At 39.9% G+C, this 20,437-nt stretch overlaps 1 protein-coding gene across 2 annotated transcripts in view; it reads left to right on the top strand.

Annotated features, from left to right (window-relative positions):
• The window catches only part of OGT (O-linked N-acetylglucosamine (GlcNAc) transferase), a 48,675-nt gene extending 31,040 nt beyond the window's left edge, over positions 1 to 17,635 (top strand). For both annotated transcript variants that reach the window (XM_006082872.2, XM_006082871.3), the window contains exons 20-22: positions 11,854 to 12,106; positions 12,351 to 12,474; positions 15,358 to 17,635. In XM_006082872.2, the coding sequence (XP_006082934.1) occupies positions 11,854 to 12,106; positions 12,351 to 12,474; positions 15,358 to 15,532 (552 nt within the window). In that variant the 3' untranslated portion in view covers positions 15,533 to 17,635. The remainder of the gene's footprint in view (positions 1 to 11,853; positions 12,107 to 12,350; positions 12,475 to 15,357) is intronic.
• The last annotated feature ends 2,802 nt before the right edge of the window (positions 17,636 to 20,437 follow it).

Genomic DNA, 20,437 nt, shown 5'->3' with positions numbered 1-20,437 from the left:
TGCCATAGGGGTACATATATATTTCCAAGTTAGTGTTTGGATTTCCTCTGATAAATACCCACAAGTGGAATTGCTGAGTTATATGGTAATTCTATTAAAAATTTTTTAAGGACCCTCCATACTATTTTTATAATGACTGCACACCAATTTGTAATCCCACCACAGCGCATGAAGGTTTCCATTTCTCCACATCCTTGCCAACACTTGTTAGTTGGTTTATTGATATAGCCATTCTGACAGGTATAAGGTGATATCTCATTGTGGTTTTAATTTGCATTTCCCCAATGATTAGTGATGTTGAGCATCTTTTTTTTTTAAAAATATATTTTATTGATTTTCTACAGAGAGGAAGGGAGAGGGATAGAGAGCCAGAAACATCAATGAGAGAGAAACATCAATCAGCTGCCTCCTGCACGCCCCCCAGTGGGGATGTGCCCGCAACCAAGGTACATGCCCTTGACCAGAATCGAACCCGGGACCCTTGAGTCCGCAGGCCGACGCTCTATCCACTGAGCCAAACCGGTTCTGGCTGTTGAGCATCTTTTTATGTTTTGTTGGCCATCTGTATGTTCTCTTTGGAGAAATATCTGTTTAGGTCCTTTGCCCAATTTTCAATTGGATTTCTTGTTTTCTTGGTGTTAAGTTGTATGAGTTCCTTACATATTTTAGATATTAACTTCTTTTTAAAAAAATATATATTTTTTATTGATTTCAGAGAGGAAGGGAGAGGGAAAGAGAGATAGAAACATCAATGATGAGAGAGAATCACTGATTGGCTGCCTCCTGCATGTCCCATATTGGGGATCGAGCCCGCAACCTGGGCACGTGCCCTTGATCGGACTCGAACCCGGGACCCTTCAGTCCACAGGCTGATGGCTCTATCTACTGAGCCAAATATGCTAGGGTTAGATATTAACTTCTTACTGGATGTATTATTGGTAAATATCTCTCATTTAGTAGGTTGCATTTTTGTTGATGGTTTCCTTCTCTATGCAAAAACCTTTTAATTTGATGTGGTCCCATTTGTTTATTTTTTTTCCTTTGTTTCCTATGCCCAAGGAGACAAATTCAAAAACCTTGCTACAAGCAGTGTCATGGGGTTGACTGCATGTGTGTTCCTCTAGGAGTTTTATTGTTTCGGGACTTACATTTAAGTCGTTAATCCATTTTGAGTTTATTGTATCTTGTATAGAAAGTGATCTAGTTTCATTTTTTTTGCATGTATCTGTGCAGTGCTCCCCACACCATTTTTTAAGAAACTTTCTTTACCCTGTAAGTATTGCTTAGGCTCTGTAGGATGCTTTGGGAAGTATGGACATTTTAATAATGTTAAATGCTCCTACCCATGAGCATGGTATATGCTTCAATTTATTTGTTGTCTTCAGTACCTTTCTTCAATGATGTAGTTTTCCAAGTATTGGTTTTTTTTGTTGTTGTTAATTCTCACCCGAGAATATCATTTTTCCATTGATTTTTAAAGAGTGAAAGGGAGGGGGAAGAGACAGAGAGAGAAGCATCGATGTGAGAGAGACACATTGGATTCATTGCCTCCCACATGCACCCTAACCAGGGCTGGGCATTGAGCCTGCAGCCAAGGTACGTGCCCTTTGCCCGAATTGAACCCGAGACTTTTCAGTCTGCTGGCTGATGCTCTATCCACTGAGCCAAATTGGCTAGGGCCCAAGGATAGGTTCTTTACCTCCTAGGTTAAATTTATTCCTAGGCTGTGAAAAAGAAGGATCTCTTACCCTTTGAGACAGCATGGAGGGACCTGGAGAGTATTATGCTAAGTCAGTGGTTCTCAACCTTCTGGCCCTTTAAATACAGTTCCTCATGTTGTGACCCAACCATAAAATTATTTTCGTTTTTACTTCATAACTGTAATGTTGCTACTGTTATGAATCGTAATGTAAATATCTGATATGCAGGATGGTCTTAGGCGACCCCTGTGAAAGGGTCGTTCGACCGCCAAAGGGGTCGCGACCCACAGGTTGAGAACCGCTGTGCTAAGTGAAATAAGCCAGTCAGAGAAAGACAAATATCACATGATCTCACTCATATGTGGAACCAATGAATAAAATAAACTGATGAACAAAATAGATCCAGAGACATAGAAACATGGAACAAACTGATGAATCTCAGAGGGAAGGCAGGGTTGGGTGGGTGAGTGGAGAGAGATTAACCAAAGAACTTACATATGTACTAGAGGCCCGATGCATAAAATTCGTGCAAGAATAGGCCTTCCTTCCCCTGGCTGCTGGTACCAGCTTCCCTCTGGCACCTGGGACCTGGGTTTCCCTTGCAGCCCCGGCTTACTCCGGAAGGTCATCTGGTCTAATTAGCATATTATGCTTTTGTTGTTATAGATGTGCATAACCCATGGACACAGACAATAGTGTGGTGAAGGCCTGTGGGTGTGGGGATCCAGGTGCAGGGTGAAAGGGGTCAATGAGGAAAAAATGGGACATCTGTAATAAATATAAATTAAAGATAAAGATAAATTTTAAAAATACAACAGCAAAATAGATAAAATAAAAAAATACAAGCCCTACCCAGTTTGGCTCAGTGGGTAGAGCGTCTGCTCGCAGACTGAAGGGTCCCGGGTTCGATTCCAGTCAAGGGCACGTACCTTGGTTGCAGGTTCCCTGGCCCTCGTTGTGGTGAGTGTGGGGGACAACCAATCAGTGTGTCTCTCTCACATCGATGTTTCTCTCTGTCTCTCCCTCTCCCTTCCACTCTCTCTAAAAATCAATGGAAAAACATATCATTGGGTGAGGATTAACAAAAAAACAAAACAAAAAATACAACAACAAAAAAATTTATTCCTAGGTATTTTTTATGCAATTGTAAATGGGATTATCTTCTTAATTTCTCCTTCTGATAGTTTATTATTGGTGCATGAAAATGCAACTGATTTCTGAATATTAATTTTGTATCCTGCTATTTTACTGAATTCATTCATCAATTCCAATAGTTTTTTGGGGGACTCTTTAGGGATCTCTCTATATAGGATCATCTCATCTGAAAATAATGACAGTTTTACTTCTTCCTTTGCAATTTGGATGCCTTTATTTTTTTCTCATTGCTATGGCTAGGTCTTCCAATACTATCCTATATAATAAAAGGCTAATATGCAAATCAACCAAATGGTGGAATGACCAGTCGCTATGTTGTGCACTGACCACCAGGGAGCAGATGCTCAATGCAGGAGCTGTCCCCTGGTGGTCATTGCGCTCCCACAGGGGGAGCGCCTCTCAGCCAGAAGCCAGGCTCACGGCTGGTGAGCGCAGCAGCAGTGGCGGGAGCCTCTCCTGCCTCCACGGCAGTCAGACATCCGCCGAGGACTCCTGGACTGCAAGAGGGTGCAGGCCGGGCTGAGGGACCTGTCTCCTCCCCGCCCCCCCCCCAGTGCACGAATTTAGGCTGATATGCATGCATACAAATCCCTTTGGTTGATCTCCCCCTGACCCCCACCCTCCCCCTACCTTCCCGCTGAGGTTTGATGGTCTGATCGATGCTGCTAGTTTCTTTACAGTTTATCTCCCCTTGTGCATCCTTGCCCATTTATTTGGTTCTTCTCTTTTTTTTGATGAGTCTGTTTAAAGGTATATCCATCTTTTTATCTTTTCAAAGAACCTGCTTTTGGTTTTGCTGATCATATTTTTGTTTTTTGTTTTGTTTTTTTACTGTATTTTGTTTATTTCCTCTCTGATCTTTATTATTTTCTTCCGTTACCCACTGTGGCCTCTGATCTTTTTCTGGGTTTGGTAGGTGTAAGGTTAGATTGTTTATTTGAGATTTTTTTTTTGTTTCTTGAGGTAGGCCTGTATTTCTGTGAATTTCCCTCAGCACGAATTCCCTCAGCCTGGCCTGTGGGAATTGGGCCGAAACTGGCAGTCCAATATCCCCCGAGGGGTCCCTGATTGTGAGAGGGTGCAGGCCAGGCTGAGGGACCCCACTGGTGCACCGGGCCTCTAGTATTGTTATAATCCTTTGTATTTCTGTAGTGTCACTTCTCTTTTAAATCTTTTTTTTAACTGTTTATTCTAGGTCACACTTTTTTTAATAAGGTTTTTTTAAATTGATTTTTAGAGAGAGAGAGTAAGAGAGAGGAATTGATATATAGAAACATCAATGAGAGAGGCACATCATGGATTGGCTGCCTCCTGTAGGCCCCCTACTGAGGATTGAGCTCACAACCCAGGCATGTGCCCTGAGCAGGAATCAAACCGGCGAACTCTTGGTTCCTAGGTTGATTCTCAGCTGCTGAGCCACACCTGCCAGGCTTGTCATGCTTTTTATTGTAAAATAAAACACAGGTACAGGAAACCACACAAAACAAATATATAGACTGGTGAATTATTACGAGGCAAACATCCTTGCAGTCACCACCCAGGTCAACAATTAGAACTCTGCTAGCCAGTGTAGAAGTCTTTCCATGTGCCCCACCTAGTCACAACCCTCTGTCAACCTCCCAAAAGTAACCATTTCACCTGGCTTTTATATAATCACTTTTGCTAGTTTCTTTTTTTTCTTTATTGATTAAGGTATATGTGTCCTTATCCCCCCATTGCCCCCCCCACCCCCCCACTCATGCCCTCACCCCCCCTGTTGTCTGTGTCCATTGGTTAGGCTGATATGCATGCATACAAATCCTTTGGTTGATCTCCCCCTGACCCCCACCCTCCCCTACCTTCCCTCTGAGGTTTGATGGTCTGATCGATGCTGCTAGTTTCTTTACAGTTTATCTCCCTTGTGCATCTTGCCCATTTATTTGGTTCTTCTCTTTTTTTTGATGAGTCTGTTTAAAGGTATATCCATCTTTTTATCTTTTCAAAGAACCTGCTTTTGGTTTTGCTGATCATATTTTTGTTTTTTGTTTTGTTTTTTTACTGTATTTTGTTTATTTCCTCTCTGATCTTTATTATTTTCTTCCGTTACCCACTGTGGCCTCTGATCTTTTTCTGGGTTTGGTAGGTGTAAGGTTAGATTGTTTATTTGAGATTTTTTTTTGTTTCTTGAGGTAGGCCTGTATTTCTGTGAATTTCCCTCATAGAATTGTTTTGGCTGTGTCTCATAGATTTGGGGTTCTTGTGTTTTCATTTTCATTTGACTAGAGGTATTTTCTGATTTCCTCCTTGATCTCATTGTTAACCCAATCATTGTTTAGTAGCATGTTACTTAGCCTTGTGTGTTTTTCAGTTTTCTTCTTGCAATTGATTTCTAGTTTCATACTGTTGTGATCACAGAAGATGCTTGAGATGATTTAAATCTTCTTAAATGTATTGAGACATTTTTGTGACCTAACATATGGTCTGTCCTGGAATGTGTTCCATGTTCACTTGAAAAGAATATACAGGGTGTTCCCCAAAAATGTATACACACTTTTTAAAAAATATATTTTATTGATTTTTTTGCAGAGAGGTAGGGAGAAGGATAGAGAGTTAGAAACATCGATGAGAGAGAAACATCGATCAGCTGCCTCCTTCACACCCCCTACTGGCGATGTGCCCGCAACCAAGGTACATGCCCTTGACCGGAATCGAACCTGGGACCCTTGAGTCCACAGGCTGATGCTCTCTCCACTAAGCCAAACCGGTTAGGGCGATGCACACTTTTTTAACAGCTGATAGCTCAGTTTTGAAAAATGAAATGTATTTTAATTAACACTGTCTTTATAATTATTCATACATTTTTGGGGACACCCTGTATATTCTATTGCTTTGGGGTGAAATGTCCTAAAAATAACAGTTATGTTCATCTGGTCTAATGTGTCATTTTCTGTCCACATGGTTTATCCATTGATGTGTTAAAGTCCCCTACTAATGCCATATTACTGTCAATCTTTCTATTTCCATCAATGTTTGTTTTATATATTTAGGTCCTCCTACATTGGGTGCACAGATGTTTATGAGAGTTCTGTCCTATTGTTGGGTTGATCAGTTTATCATTATGAAACACCTTTCTTTGTGTCTTATTTATTTTGTCTGCTATAAGTATTGTTATCCCAGCTTTTTTTTTTCACTTCAATTTACATGAATTATTTTTTCCATCCTTTCACTTTTTTTAGTACTCCTCACTTGAGGACATGCTTTTATTGGTTTTTACAGAGAGAGAGGAAGGGAGAGGGAAGAAGGGAGGGAGGGGGGTGGGAGAGAGAGAGAGAGACATTGATATGAGAGTGAGACATTGATCGGTTGCCTCCTGCACACTCTGTACTGGGGATTGAGCCTGCAACCTGGGCATGTGCCCTCCCTGGGAATTGAATCAGCAACCTTTTGTTGCACAGGATGATGCCCAACCAGCTGAGCCACACCAGCCAGGGCCATCTCTTTATTTTTAATCTGTGTGTCTTTCAATCTGAAATGTGGGTCTCTTTTGGGGAGCATATATACAGGTCTTGTTTTTTTACTCAGCCACCCTATGTCTTTTGATTGGATCATTTATCTACATATAAAGTAATTATTGGCAAGTATATAGTAGTTGTCATTTTATTGTCTTCATTTTTGAGTTGCAGTTTACATTCAATATTATGTTAAACAATCATGTACTTTTACAGAGTGATCATACATAATTATTGCAATTTTTAAAAAATATATTTTATTTATTTCAGAGAGGAATGGAGAGGGAGAGCGAGATAGAAACATCAATGATGAGAGAGAATCATTGATTGGCTGCCTCCCGCACGGCCCCCACTGGGGATCGAACCCGCAACCCAGGCGTGTGCCCTTGACTGGAATCGAACCCAGGATCTTTCAATCCACAGGCCGATGCTCTATCTACTGAGCTAAACCGGCTAGGGCAATTATTGCAATATTATTGACTGTATTCCCTATGCTGTAATTTACATCTTTGTGACTATTCTATAACTACCAATTTGTACTTCTTAATCCCTTCACCTTTTTCCACCCAGTCCCCTCTGTTCTCTGCATCTAGGTCTGTTCTTTTGTTCTTTAGATTCCACATATAAGTGAAATTATATGGTATTTGTCTTTCTTTGACAGACTTATTTCACTTAGTATAATATGCTCTAGGTCCATCGATGCTTTTGCAAATGGTATATTGTTTTGGATTGTTTTTGTAATTCTTCTCTGTTCTTTATTCTCCTGCTCTCTTTGATGTTGACTTTATTATTATTATTTTTTTAATATTTTTATTGATTTCAGAGAGGAAGGGAGAGGGAGAGAGATAGAAACATCAGTGATGAGAGAGAATCATTGATCAGCTGCCTCCTGCACACCCCCTACTGGAGATCGAGTCCGCAACCTGGGCATGTGCCCTTGACCAGAATTGAACCTGAAACCCTTCAGTCTGCAGGCTGACGCTCTATCCATTCTATCCATTGAGCCAAATCGGCTAGGGCGATGTTGATGACTTTATATAGTTTATGTTTGGATTCCTTTCTCTTAATTTTTTTTTTATCTTAGAGATTTTTGGTTTGTGGTTACCATGTGCTTGATATATAGCAAGCTGTGCTTATAGCAGTCTATTTTAGGTTGATGGTTGGGTAATTTAATTTCCAACACATTGTAAATTCACTGCAATTTTTGCTTACCTCTTCCACTTTTTATGCTTTTGTCATTTTTTTTTAACTTTTTTTTGTATGTGTGTGTTTATGTGTATCTTAATTTGTTGTAATTACACGTGATCTTTCTTCTTTTGTCTTTTAACCTTGGTACTAACTTGGTTAATGCATTGCTTTTACTAAGCGATTGCCTTTGTCAGTAAGATTTTTTTCTTTTCTATATTTTCTTATTTATATTTGATCTCTTATTTTCTACTTGAAGTCTCTTTAACATTTTTTTATAATACTCGTTTAGTGGTGATGAACTCCTTTAGCTTTTTCTTGTAGGGAAACTGTTTTCTCTCTCCTTCAATTCTAAATTATAGCCTTGCTGGGTAGAATAGACTTGGTTGTAGGTCCTTTATTTATTTATTTTTTTAGTTCTTGTCATGTATTTTACTTTTTCTTTTTTAAAAAAATTTATTGAATATACTGGGGTGACATTGGTTAATGAAATTATATAGGTTTCAAGTGTACAATTCTATAATCATCTGTATGTTGTATTATGTGTTCACCACCCAAAGTCAAGTCTCCTTCCATCATCATTTAATCCCCCTTTACCCTCTTCTACATTCCCCCACCCCTCTTTCCCTCTGGTAATCACCATACTGATGTTTGCTTAATTCCTTCACCTAATTTCACCCATCTTCCCAATCCCCTTCCCCTCTGACAGCTGTCAATCTATTCTCTGTAATTATGAGTCTGTTTCTATTTTGTTTGTTAGTTTATTTTGTTCATTAGATTCCACATATAAGTAAAATCATATGGTATTTGTCTCTCTTTGATTGGCTTATTTCACTTACATAATACTCTCTAGGTCCATCCATGCTGTTATGAAAGGTAAGATTTCCTTCCTTTTTTATGTCTGAGTAGTATTTCATTGTGTAAATGTACCACAGCTTTTTTAGCCACTCATCTACTGATGGACACGTAGGCTGCTTCCAAATCTTGGCTATTGTAAATAATGCTGCAGTGAACATAGAGCTGCATATATTCTTTTGCAATAGTGTTTTGGGTCTCTTCGGATATATTCCCAGAGAACCCATCTCTGCAGTGGGGAACCTTTGCAGCTGAAATATCCACCTGAATCTCAGCTGCTGCCTGTGGAAGCAAGGCCAACCCTTTTCGTGTCTCTGCCCTTCCTACCAGTCTCACTGTGACTTCTTCTTCTGTAAATCCTTGGTTATAAGGTTCAACTAGTCTCCAGTTGGTTATTCAGGTTGATTGTTCTATATTTTATTTGTAATTCCAGTTTGGTTCTGGGAGGCGGTTAGTGTAACATCCACTTACATCTTGGATCATTCTCTTTTCATCACTTTGAATATTTTGTGCCAGTGTCTTCTGGCCTGCAAAGTTTCTGTGGAAAAATCAGTTGAAAGTCTTATGGGAGCTCTCTTGTAGGTTATTAACTGATTTTCTCTTGCTACTTTTAAAGTTCTCTCTTTATCTTTAACACTCATTTTGGCCCCTTCCCTGTGTTTGTTTCTATGTATGAGGTCAATCTGTTCTGTCTCCTGATATTGACAGAGTGGCCTTATATAGAAAGTGTCTTGTAGGGCTCAGTTGCACAGTCTCTCTAATCACCTGAGCTTGGTCCTCCAGGGGTATCCCCTGTGTGGGTTGTGTGTTCCCTCTTGTTGTAGTTATGCTTCAATTGGTGCTGGCATATCAATAGGTGGAATTGACCCTCACTCAGGCTGGCTGACTGTGAGGGCTAGCCATGCCTACTGTGGTTGAGCTGTTGTGTGGGGACTGACCCTTGAGAGTGGGAGTCGCTTTTGCAGGAGTCTTATTCTAGCTGAGTCTGCCCTTTGGGTGTTTTGGTTCTGGAGTTGGTTGGGTGGGAATTTGATGGCACTCTGAAGCAGGACACTGGGCATGTTGGTTACTGGAGACTCTTGGGAGGGGCTCTGGTTCAGGCCAAGGATGGCTGCTGTCTTGCAGGGTTTCAGGCTGCTTGGCAGAAGTTACAATTTATGCTGTTTGGTTAAAATTTTTAGTTTTGCAGTCCATACTCTCTGTCACCTCTGTTCATCTTTGCCGTTGGATCAGGAAAACACCATAAATGGTTATGTAAATGGATGAACGTAGGTGTGTTCCAATAAAATTTGATTGACAAAAAATAGGCAACATGCAAGATTTGGCTTACAGACTAGTTTGTCAGCCCATGGTCTAAACTAGGGGTGGGGAACGTGCAGGCCATATAAGGCTTTTGCACAGTCATTTGGTCTGGCCCTGCCAAGGCATTAGGGGGTGAGTTAATTAAATGTTTCATGAAATATAGCAAGCTAATTTTAAGTTGATAATTTTGTATGGCCTGCAAATGATGTTATAAATATCCAAATGGCCTTTGGCAGAAAACAAGTCCCCCATCCCTAGTCTATACGAATAGCAAACATCATGCTTATTCACCCATGTTTAACATTCTTGCAATATTGTAGAGCTATAACCAGGAAGGATTTAGTTTATGCCATTACCTTTTAGTCAGCTCATAAGGCCAGTTTGCATAAGGAGGATCTCTGAAGGTTCCAACCTTTGGTATCCATATTTGTTTTTGTTTTTTTTTTCCATTTTTTTGTTGATTCTCATCCAAGGATATTATAAGGGAGAGGGAGAGACAGAGAGAAACGTTGATATGAGAGAGAGACATTGGTTGGTTGCCTCCTGCACGCTCCCCAACCAGGGCTGAGGGTCAAGCCTGCAAGCAAGTTATGTGCCTTTGACCGGAATCGAACCCAGGACCCTTCAGTCTGCAGTTGATGTTTTATCCACTGAGTCAAACCAGCTAGGGCATTTTATTTTATTTTTTTTTTTAAAAATTAATGATAGAGGGAGAGAGGGGGACAGGGAGAGAGAGGGAGAGAGAGGAGAGAGAGATAGAGATACTGATTTGTTGTTCTGCTTATTTATGCATTCATTAGTTGATTCTTATATGTGCTCTAACTGGGGATGGAGCCCACAACCTTGGCATATTGGACAACGTTCTAACCACCTGAGCTACTCGACCAGGGCCTTACATAATTTGTTCTTATTCCATGGAGCTAAAGTGGAGATGATTCTTGGTTGCTTTCTTTTCTGATTAATATCTGGTTTCCCCCCCTCCCCCCTTTGGAGAGGGGAGGGTGGAGGAGAAGAGGAAGCAGATGAGTACAGGTCTACTATTCCTTAATCTTTACTTCCCAATATTGAAAAAAATCTGATAACTAATAACTGTTGTTATGTTTGTGGTAAATTTATTTGGCTGCACATTTACCTGAACTATTTATGGTCTCTTATTCCAGGGGTCCTCAAACTTTTTAAACAGGGGGCCAGTTCACTGTCCCTCAGACCGTTGGAGGGCCAGACTATAGTTTAAAAAAAAACTATGAACAAATTCCTATGCACACAGCGGCGGCAAAAACACCCGGCGGGCCGGATAAATGTTTTCAGCGGGCCGCATGTGGCCCGCGGGCCGCAGTTTGAGGATCCCTGCCTTATTCCATTTAGTGTGAATATTCTGACATCTCGATGCACAGATGCTAATGTGTTTATTTACAGGAAGTTGCTGCTGAGACTCTAATGTAATATACATGCATGTACACTTTTTAAAAATTTGAAATACTCGGAATTCTGAAACTCATCTCTTCCTATGGCTTTCAGAGAGGGGATGGTGAACTAGTAAGGTACATTGAGTAGATGTAGATTTAAATCGGGCATTGGCAAATTGGCCTGTGGGTCAAATTCAGCCCACTGCCTGCTTTTGTAAATAAAATTTTATTGACACACAGCCATATCTACTTGTTTACATGTTGTCTGTGGCTGCCTTCCAGTGACAAAGGAGAACTGAGCCTAAAGTTAGGACAGAGTCTATGTGGTTGCAAAGTCCAAAATATTTGCTCTCTGGACCTTTACAAAAAGTCTGCTGACATCTGATCTAGATTAGGTAAATAAAGTTAGGCAAGTGTGAACTAACTGTTTGTTGTGTCATGGTGGGAGATTTAAAATTTGATGTGGAAAATTGCTATCTCCTCTACAAAATCACTGCCTAAGATTTTGCCAGTTAGTATCTTGTTTTGTATCTTCTTACATCAGTTCGTTTCTTTTAACTCTCTTTGGGGACAGTTTAGCAGAATAGGAACCTACAGTTCAGTTGATCTAACTTATCTATGAGAAGGAAAGACTTATAAGTTCACAGTAGGCTGCTATCTGGGTGAAAAGGGTAGAATGTGGTTAAATTATTAGAACTCTATAGGAACCTTTCTGGAGAAGGGCAGAGCTGCTATTAATAATTACCATTTTCCCTATTTTAGATTCTGAAGCGTGTTCCCAATAGTGTGCTGTGGCTGTTGCGTTTTCCAGCAGTAGGAGAACCTAATATTCAACAGTATGCACAAAACATGGGTCTTCCCCAGAACCGTATAATTTTTTCACCTGTTGCTCCTAAAGAAGAACATGTCAGGAGAGGCCAGCTGGCTGATGTCTGCCTGGACACTCCACTCTGTAATGGGCACACCACAGGAATGGATGTCCTGTGGGCTGGGACACCGATGGTGACTATGCCAGGTAAACTACTGATAAATCATTGGAATCTTGTTCTTTTTAGAATCCCTTTTATGGAAGATAATTCCAGGTGAAATTATGTATAGTAGAAGCAACATTTAGGGGAGGATGATTAAAAAAAACCAAGATTTGTTCTGAGCACTTATCTCTATTCTCATCTGCGTAGTGTGGGTACTTAACATAAATAACATTAATAACCACATGCTAGTTGCATTCTTGTGAGTAATTGTCATCTTTCTTATTACAGGAGAGACTCTTGCTTCTCGAGTTGCGGCTTCCCAGCTCACTTGTTTAGGTTGTCTTGAGCTTATTGCTAAAAATAGACAGGAATATGAAGACATAGCTGTGAAACTGGGAACTGATCTAGAATAGTAAGTAAACCTTTCCATGAATAAATCATGATAAAGTGAAGGGAATCAGGAAAGTTTAGAGAGAATATAGGTGCTATAAAATGAAATAATAAAATAAGGGTAATATAAAATAGGTGTATTAGTTGTATTATCTCTGGATGGGAGAACTTTCTAAACTTTCATAAATGAAGTGGTCGATAGGTTTTACTATGCAAAGAATAAATGGCTGAATGAAAGTAAGTAAAAAAAAATTAAAAGACAAATAAGAGGAAAAATCTTTGTTTTTTATGTCAAATATTAATAGTTTGGCTATATAAAGACTGAAGCACGTTTACATTTTAAGTCCCTTAATAGGAACATAAACAAGGAACTGACCAGACAACTCACTGAAGTAGAAATAAAATGGTCAATAAGACAAAGTTTCAACCTCCATAGTAGAAATATAAATTAAAATAACATTGAGGCATAACCATTATTTGCCTATAAAACAAGAGACCTTTTTTTAAAAACCTTACTCTACTTTCTTTTTTTAAAACATATATTTTTATTGATTTTGGAGAGGAAGGGAGAGGGAGAGAGAGAGAGAGAGAGAAACATCAATGATGAGAGAGGATCATTGATCGGCTGCTTCCTGCATATGCCGCTTACTGGGGATTGTGCCTGTAACCCAGGGATGTGCCCTTGAACAGAATGGAACCTGCGACCCTACAGTCTACAGGCCGACACTCTATCCACTGAGGCAAACTGGCTAGGACTAAAACAAAAGATTTTGAAAACATTTTTACTGATTTCAGAGAGGAAGGGTGAGGAAGAGAGAGAGAGAGAAACATCAATGATGAGGAGAATCATTGATCAGCTGCCTCCTGCATACCCCACACTGGGGATCAATCCTGCAAGCTGGGCATGTGCCCTGACCAGGAATTGAACCACGGCCTGGTTCATAGGTCGATGCTCAACCACTGAGTCATACTGGTGGGGCAAAACAAAAGATTTTTTATATGATACCCACGATGAGGGAGTATTGAGGTGCTGGCCTTTTCATACATTGGTGAGTAAATTGGTATAACCCTTCCTCAAAGTTATAAGATCCTTAAAAAAAAACACACACACACACACAGAGCTTTGACCCTAATAATGCCACATCTTCACTACAGCATAAGAAAAAAACAAAAACCATAACTTAAATGCCCCAAATAGGTGGGAATTAGAGAAGTGATGCTTAAATGATTCTTTATCCACACAAGAAAAAGTGTTTATCTGTTAACTATGCTTTTTCTTTGTGCATTATGGGATATTTTTTTTTCTTTGTATTTTTCAAAGAAGTAGCATTATATGGAAGTTTAAAGAAGCAACCTCTTTGAGTCAGATTGCCTGGATTTGAATCCAGGCTCTCCCACTTTACAAGCTTGTGACTTTAGGCAAATAAGTTTCTATGTGCCTTGATTTTTCCATCTGCAAAACAGGGATGACTGATAGTACTTACTTTGAAGAGATGTTGTGACAATTTAAAAAAATGTGTTCTGGCCCGGCCAGCATGGCTCAGTGGTTGAGCGACAACCTATGAACCAGGAGGTCATGGTTTGATTCCTGGTTGGGGCACATGCCCGGGTTTCAAGTTCGATCCCCACTGTAGGGCGTGCAGGAGGCAGCTGATCAATGATTCTCTCTCATCATTGATGTTTTTATCTCTCTCCCTTTCCCTTCTCTGAAATCAATAAATATATTTTTAAAAAGGTGTTCTGTGTAAAAACACAACAGTTCTTGGTATATAGTAAGCATTCAACAGAGATTAAGTATTTTCATAATTTTCTCCATTGAATATCATGTACATCTAAGGAAAATGAGTGAAAAATTTTAGCCCTGGCATTAAAAAAAATTAATATTCATGTCCATCATCCCAGAGATAACTACAGCAAATAATGTAGTGTCTTTTTTTTTACTCTTTGGAACTTAGTTGATTTCATACAGTGTTTTGTAATGAAAACTATTAATTTTATAATGAATACTTATATACCTGCCATCTAGATTCCACCACTAAATTTATTATGCTTGCTGTCTGTCCATCTGTTTATTTCTCTAGAATCTAGCAATCCATCTTATTTGATACATTTTGAAGTAAATTGCCAGATATCAGTACTCTTCTCCCTAAATACTTTAGATGTGGACATCATTAATTAGAGTTCAATGTTTCTTTCTTATTTTTTCTTTTTCTTAAATATTTGTATTTATTTTAGAGAGGAAGGGAGAGGGATATATATAGAGAGAAACATCAATGATAGAGAATCATTGATTGGCTGCCTCCTGCACACCCCACACTGGAAATTGAGCCTGCAACCCGGGCATGCGCCCTGACTGGGAATCGAACTGAGACCTCCTGGTTCCTAGGTTGACACTCAACCACTGAGTCAAGCCAGCTGGGCCTGTTGGTTTTTTCAATTATGGTTTATATTTAGTATTATGTATGTGCCTTAGCTATTGTAAATGGTGCTTCAGTGAACATCTTTGCATGACCAGGTGTGCCTGCATCTCTGATTAATTTCTTTTGAATAGATTTTAAAGTGTTTCTGATTGCCAGAGGCTAATGAACATTTAAAGTTCTTAATGTACACATTACTAACCAGTGGTATGTAGGAATAGACATGTGTCATTTTAAAGGTGAAAATGAGATGGAATGGAGAAAGCATGGTATCTTGGATATACTTGTTTTTAAAAACTAATTTTTTTTTAGAGGATGTGAATTTGATTATAAGTGTTAGCATTATGTTAACACTCCCTTTTTTAGCATTGAGGGAAGTTTCATCCTGTGTTTTATCAAAGATGACTAGGTATTTAGGGGGAGGCTAGTTCTAAGTTCCTGCTCTGTTTGTAAACTTGGCTCCCTTTCTCTCTCTTTTTTTAAATTAGCCTGAAGAAAATCCGTGGCAAAGTCTGGAAGCAGAGAATATCTAGCCCTCTGTTCAACACCAAACAATACACAATGGAACTAGAGCGGCTCTATCTACAGATGTGGGAGCATTATGCAGCTGGCAACAAACCTGATCACATGATTAAGCCTGTCGAAGTCACTGAGTCAGCCTAAATAAAGACTCTCCACAGGAGGAATACCCCTCTACCTGAGCCTCAACCTTCAGGGGAAAGGGAACTAGATAATGTACTTTTTACTTATCTGTATAGTGTCATATTACAGATGGGTGACAAATAATGATAATAGAATAGCACAGCCAAGGTTGCTTTGTGCATGATAGGAAGAGACACAAGAGTTGGGAAACTGCTGTTCTACAAGGAATCTCCATAGAATTTTGCAGCAATCAGGTGGTGCATAGATCTGGATGGAAGGTCTGCTCTCCCTTGGTCTTCCACGGGATGGTTAGTAGAGGAGAGATCTAGATTGTCCAGCCGTTTTGTGATTCCATTGCTTGATTGAGTCTTCTGAATTAATTTTTTCTTTATATTTTGGGTATTGGAGCTTTTAAAAATGTTTGGTTTCAGGTGATTTTATTCATGTGAAGTGTATATGATTCTCTTGAGATAAGGTTTTAAACTAAAATGTTGCTCCTTGTTTTAGTTTCTGAACTCTACAGATTAATGGGAACTTTGCTGGTGTAGTCTTTTTATAGGTTTTATAAACCACTTAAGCCTATATCAGTCGTTTGAGTGTCTGACCTAATGAATGGAGCTATCAGTGCTTTTTTGATTTAGATGATGATTCAGAATTTTTTTTTCTGGTCCATTTCCTTCCCCTCCCCCTACTTTAAAATTTCTCCTGTAAATCAACTAACAAAACCAAGTCTGTTTCAAAGCATCCCAGAGTGTTTCTCTAAAACACATCATCTAGTGCCAAATTAAACTTCTTAAGAATGATTATTAATTATGAAGGGCACAGTTGTGATACTATCATTGATGATAATATTGATTTTTGGCCTAGTTTTCATCTATTTCATCAGTGTTTTACCTTTGATTGCCCCTCTATGCTGCTTCCCGAAGTAATAGTGTGTGATAAGATTTTTACCTTCCTTTTCTAAGGTTTGCTTTTTTTTTAAGTGAGTCCTGTTCTTCCTATTTCTGTCAGCAGAAATGAAATCCCAGGTAAGTATAAGTATTCAAATATTTGATCACTAAGTTAAAGTTACTGCGAATATATTAAATAAATTTCATCAAAAACATGTTATGGGTGAAAAGCTCTGAAGGACCAGCTATGTATGTGAATAATTATTTTTCAAATCTTCTAGGGTATTATATAATAACTGTCTTCTGGACTTGGTCTTGAAGTCTCTGTGGATTCAGCCATAGTAGCAAACTGTACTGCTATTTGGTTTGGAGTTACAAATTAGACTTTAGGCCACCTGGAGCTTGAGTTCTTGGTATTAAAAACCATAGGAATAAAATTATTGAATTTCAACAAATGATTGAGGACTTGAGGCTTAAACAAACCAACATATGAATATATGTTTTGTCTTGCTATACTGCACTTATGCTATTCAGTAACAGTAACAGATAATTTTTTGTCTGCTAGTAGTGTTCTAGATTATAGTGTCTTTTCAAAGCACTAAGGCAGTGTACCTATTCTGTAGTTGCAGCTGATGCCTGAATGTATCCTAGCTGACAAATTATTGATTAATAAGAACTTGAATTTCTGAAAGTCTGTTAACCAAAATCTGAGCAGGAGTCTCAAATATAATTTTTAGTCAGAATTACATGTGAATGAACTGTGTATCTTTTAACAATGTAAATCAAGGAACATCAGTTTAGGGATGTCTTAATTTATTTTTTACATGATTGAAATATCAAAGGTTGCCAGCATGGTTGCAGATAAACTGATGTTTGAAATTCACCAAACTACTTAATGTGGAATAAGATGATAGACTTCTAGTGCCCTCAAGGTTGTGACCTTACAGTCATTTTACATAGCACATCATTTCTCCTATAGGGATGAACTTTTTCCTGGCACGAAAGTAGCCGCTCTGGTTAAAGCTTTGCTTATTGTAACAGGCTTTGGTTTCCAGGTAATATGTCTATGGAAGACTTAATTATGAATAGAGATATAGAGATCACTGGAAACAAATTGTTTTTTTCTATTATGCTCTGCTTTATCAAAAAAGTAAAACATTTAAATTGTGCTACAGAAATCAGGTGTTGTCTTGTGATCTTTAAAATAATTAATAAATGAATGATTTGTCCTTAATATGGCTGATGTAGTTTGTGTTCTGTTAGATTGAGTGTTGGACAGAATAATTTGGTCATCCAATGATGAAACCTACATTTGAACAGCTCCAAACAAAAGACCAGATCTCCCTAGGGCAGCTATGATATTAAGGATTATTTTGTTTTCTAGCCAAGTGTGATGGAGGGGTGGGGTTGGCATATGATCCTTTAAGATGACAAAGCCCGCATCTCCCAGCACACCCATTCATGTTTGTTCCTGTTTTGCTTAGGACTCCTGTGGCTTCGCTACACTTGTGGTCTCATTCTTTATGTGGACTATTCCTTCCTGCTCTGAAGGGTGGTACGAGGGAGGGACCAAAACAAATAGCAATGCATTAGGGACCAGAACATGATGCTTAGCTGCCTGCTTTCTCAGAAATATAAATGAGAATCTTTTTCAATAAAATTTCAGGTAATTTACCTCATAACTTCTGTGGGTTGTGACCCTCAAAGCCCTAATGTGGATTAGTTTGTTTCCTAAAAGATAGTGAGGGAAGAAGCCTACTCATAAAAGTTCTCATTCCCACCCTTTTCTATTTCTTAGAAATGTGCATCAGTTATTAAAGGAAGTGCTTGTGCACCTTGAATAAACTTGTGTAACTTAACACTTGATTCCAATTCTAACCCACTTGTCAACTTGAAGCATATGGCTCTTAATATTAACTACAGCTAACATTCAACTACAGCTAATACTCAGGTTCTTCACCCAAACCTCTGAGGCGCACACAGTTCCATAACCCCACCCCCATTTTAAAAGGAGAGGCTTGTAAAGCGGTAAACTTACAAGTTTGTTATAGAGATAAAACTATAATGATAAATGTCTTTTATCCAATTCCCTATCGACTCAAAGTACCTTTATAGACAGAGATGAGCAAAAGTAGGTTTGCAGTTGTGAGTACTCAAAATAGTTTATTGTATTATTAATTATTGTATTTTCATATGAACAACTGTAAACCTACTTTTTCCCATCCTTGTATGTGGACAGTTTGGTGCTTAAGAGTTTAGGTTTTGGAATTAGTGCTTCTGGAGCTTAGTCCCAGCTCTGCCACTTTCTAGCCATGTATGTGACCGCTGTTAAGTGAGTGCCAGCATTGCCTACTTTTTAAAGTGTTGTAAGGATTAGATTTACACGAAACAATTGGAACAGTGCCTCGCAGGAAATAAACTTAGTGTTATTAATATATTTACATGCAGGGACGTGTTATTTGTATTTGTTTGCCAAATGGTTAAATTATGATATGTATAGAGAAATGGGCACAATCTAGAAAGCATATGTTTCGCCCCGTTTTTCTCCGTGTGTTTGGAGCGAGTGCCAAAAAGCTTCAAGTAACCAACCCCTTTTTATCTCCCTGGTTCGAAGGGTTTTGGAAGCAAATGTCAGTGTTGCCAAGCACTGTCGGGTTGCTGCTTTGCTCTTATCTAGGGGCCTAGGTGCCCTCCCCCCAGCTCGGAGTACTTTGGAGGGCAGGCAAATAGCCTTAGAGGTTTGGGCAGTTAAAGTAAGGAACGAACAGGGAACAGAGCTCGCTTATCTAAGTCCTCACAAGGATGGAAATTTGGGAGAATTCAGCTCAGTTTTTTTCCGGTCCCCCAAAAAGTTAATTTAGGGATTGCTAAACTATGAACTCCGCAGGAAATGGTGCTTTCAGGACAGATAAGCAATACCCCGTGGAAGTGATTTGATTCTAGAAGCACTACGGCCGGGCGCCAAATTTCAGTTCCTACCCGCGAAGTTTATATCTGCCTCACAACCAAGCTGTGATAGGTGGACACAGGGAGGGCTGTGATTGGTGAGTACAGAGAGGGCGGGAACACTTCAGGGCTTACTTTCTGCTGAGCCTGGACTCTATAAAAGCTGGTGCGCACCTGCCGGCGATAGTTGCTCAGGATCTCGTCTTCCAACCGAGGTGGGAGCTGAGCGGCATTCAGCCACTCCAGAGGCAACAGAAGCAGGTAGGTGACGGAAGGGGCTGAGGTGGGTACTGAAGTGGGCACAGTTTTGAAAGCTCATCCTCGCTGAGCAGACTTAATTCAGGACGCTGTACGCCCTGGATACTTATTGTCCATGAACCTTGGGACTGAGATTCTGCTAAAATATTTTGCCTGTTTCCACTTTTCAAAAAGGACTTTTCAGCAAAAAGGATTTTTGTTTTGTTTTGTTAGTGATATTAACTGCTAAATCAAAGGTGGGGGATGGGAGTGGGGCATGGAGGTTGCAGTGGGAGTATGAGGGAGTTGAGGTTAGGGAGGTGGCATTAGTTTGGGGAGGGTCTAGGGCTGAATGCTGGAAGAACAACTGGGGGAGTGAGGTGTGAGTGAGGGTGAAGGTGGAGGGTGTGTGTGTGTGTGTGGGGGGGGGGGGGTGATGCCTAATCTGTGGAAGACTGGCTGGCTGGTTAAGGTGGGAATAGGGGATAGAAGTGGAGGCATTTTGGGGGTGGTCATGCCTCATTTGGTTGGGGCTAAGAGGTGCGTGTGAGGAGGAGGATAAGTGCAGGAGTCAAGGCCTAAATGTTGCAAGACTAGCTGGAAGCTGGAGGCAGGAAGCGGGTATGGGGGAAAGGGGTGTAGGCCTGCTGGAGTAAGACATCCTGAGGAGAAGAGGTGGCAGCGCGAGCAGGAGGGGTGTGTCGGAGGTTAGTGGAGGAGTCGAGGCCTGAGTGGTTGGAGGCGGGAAGCAGGTGTGGTGGGAAGGATGTAGGCCTGCCGGAATAAGATATCCTGAGGAGAAGAGGCGGGTGGGGAGGGGTGAGTAGAGGAATTAAGGCCTGATTGATGGGAG

This window comes from Myotis lucifugus, unplaced genomic scaffold (assembly GCF_000147115.1).
Source record: "Myotis lucifugus unplaced genomic scaffold, Myoluc2.0 scaffold_4, whole genome shotgun sequence".
NCBI classification, from domain to species: Eukaryota; Metazoa; Chordata; class Mammalia; order Chiroptera; family Vespertilionidae; genus Myotis; species Myotis lucifugus.
Note: the sequence above shows the minus strand (reverse complement) of the source record. Positions and strands in the feature narration are given on the sequence as shown.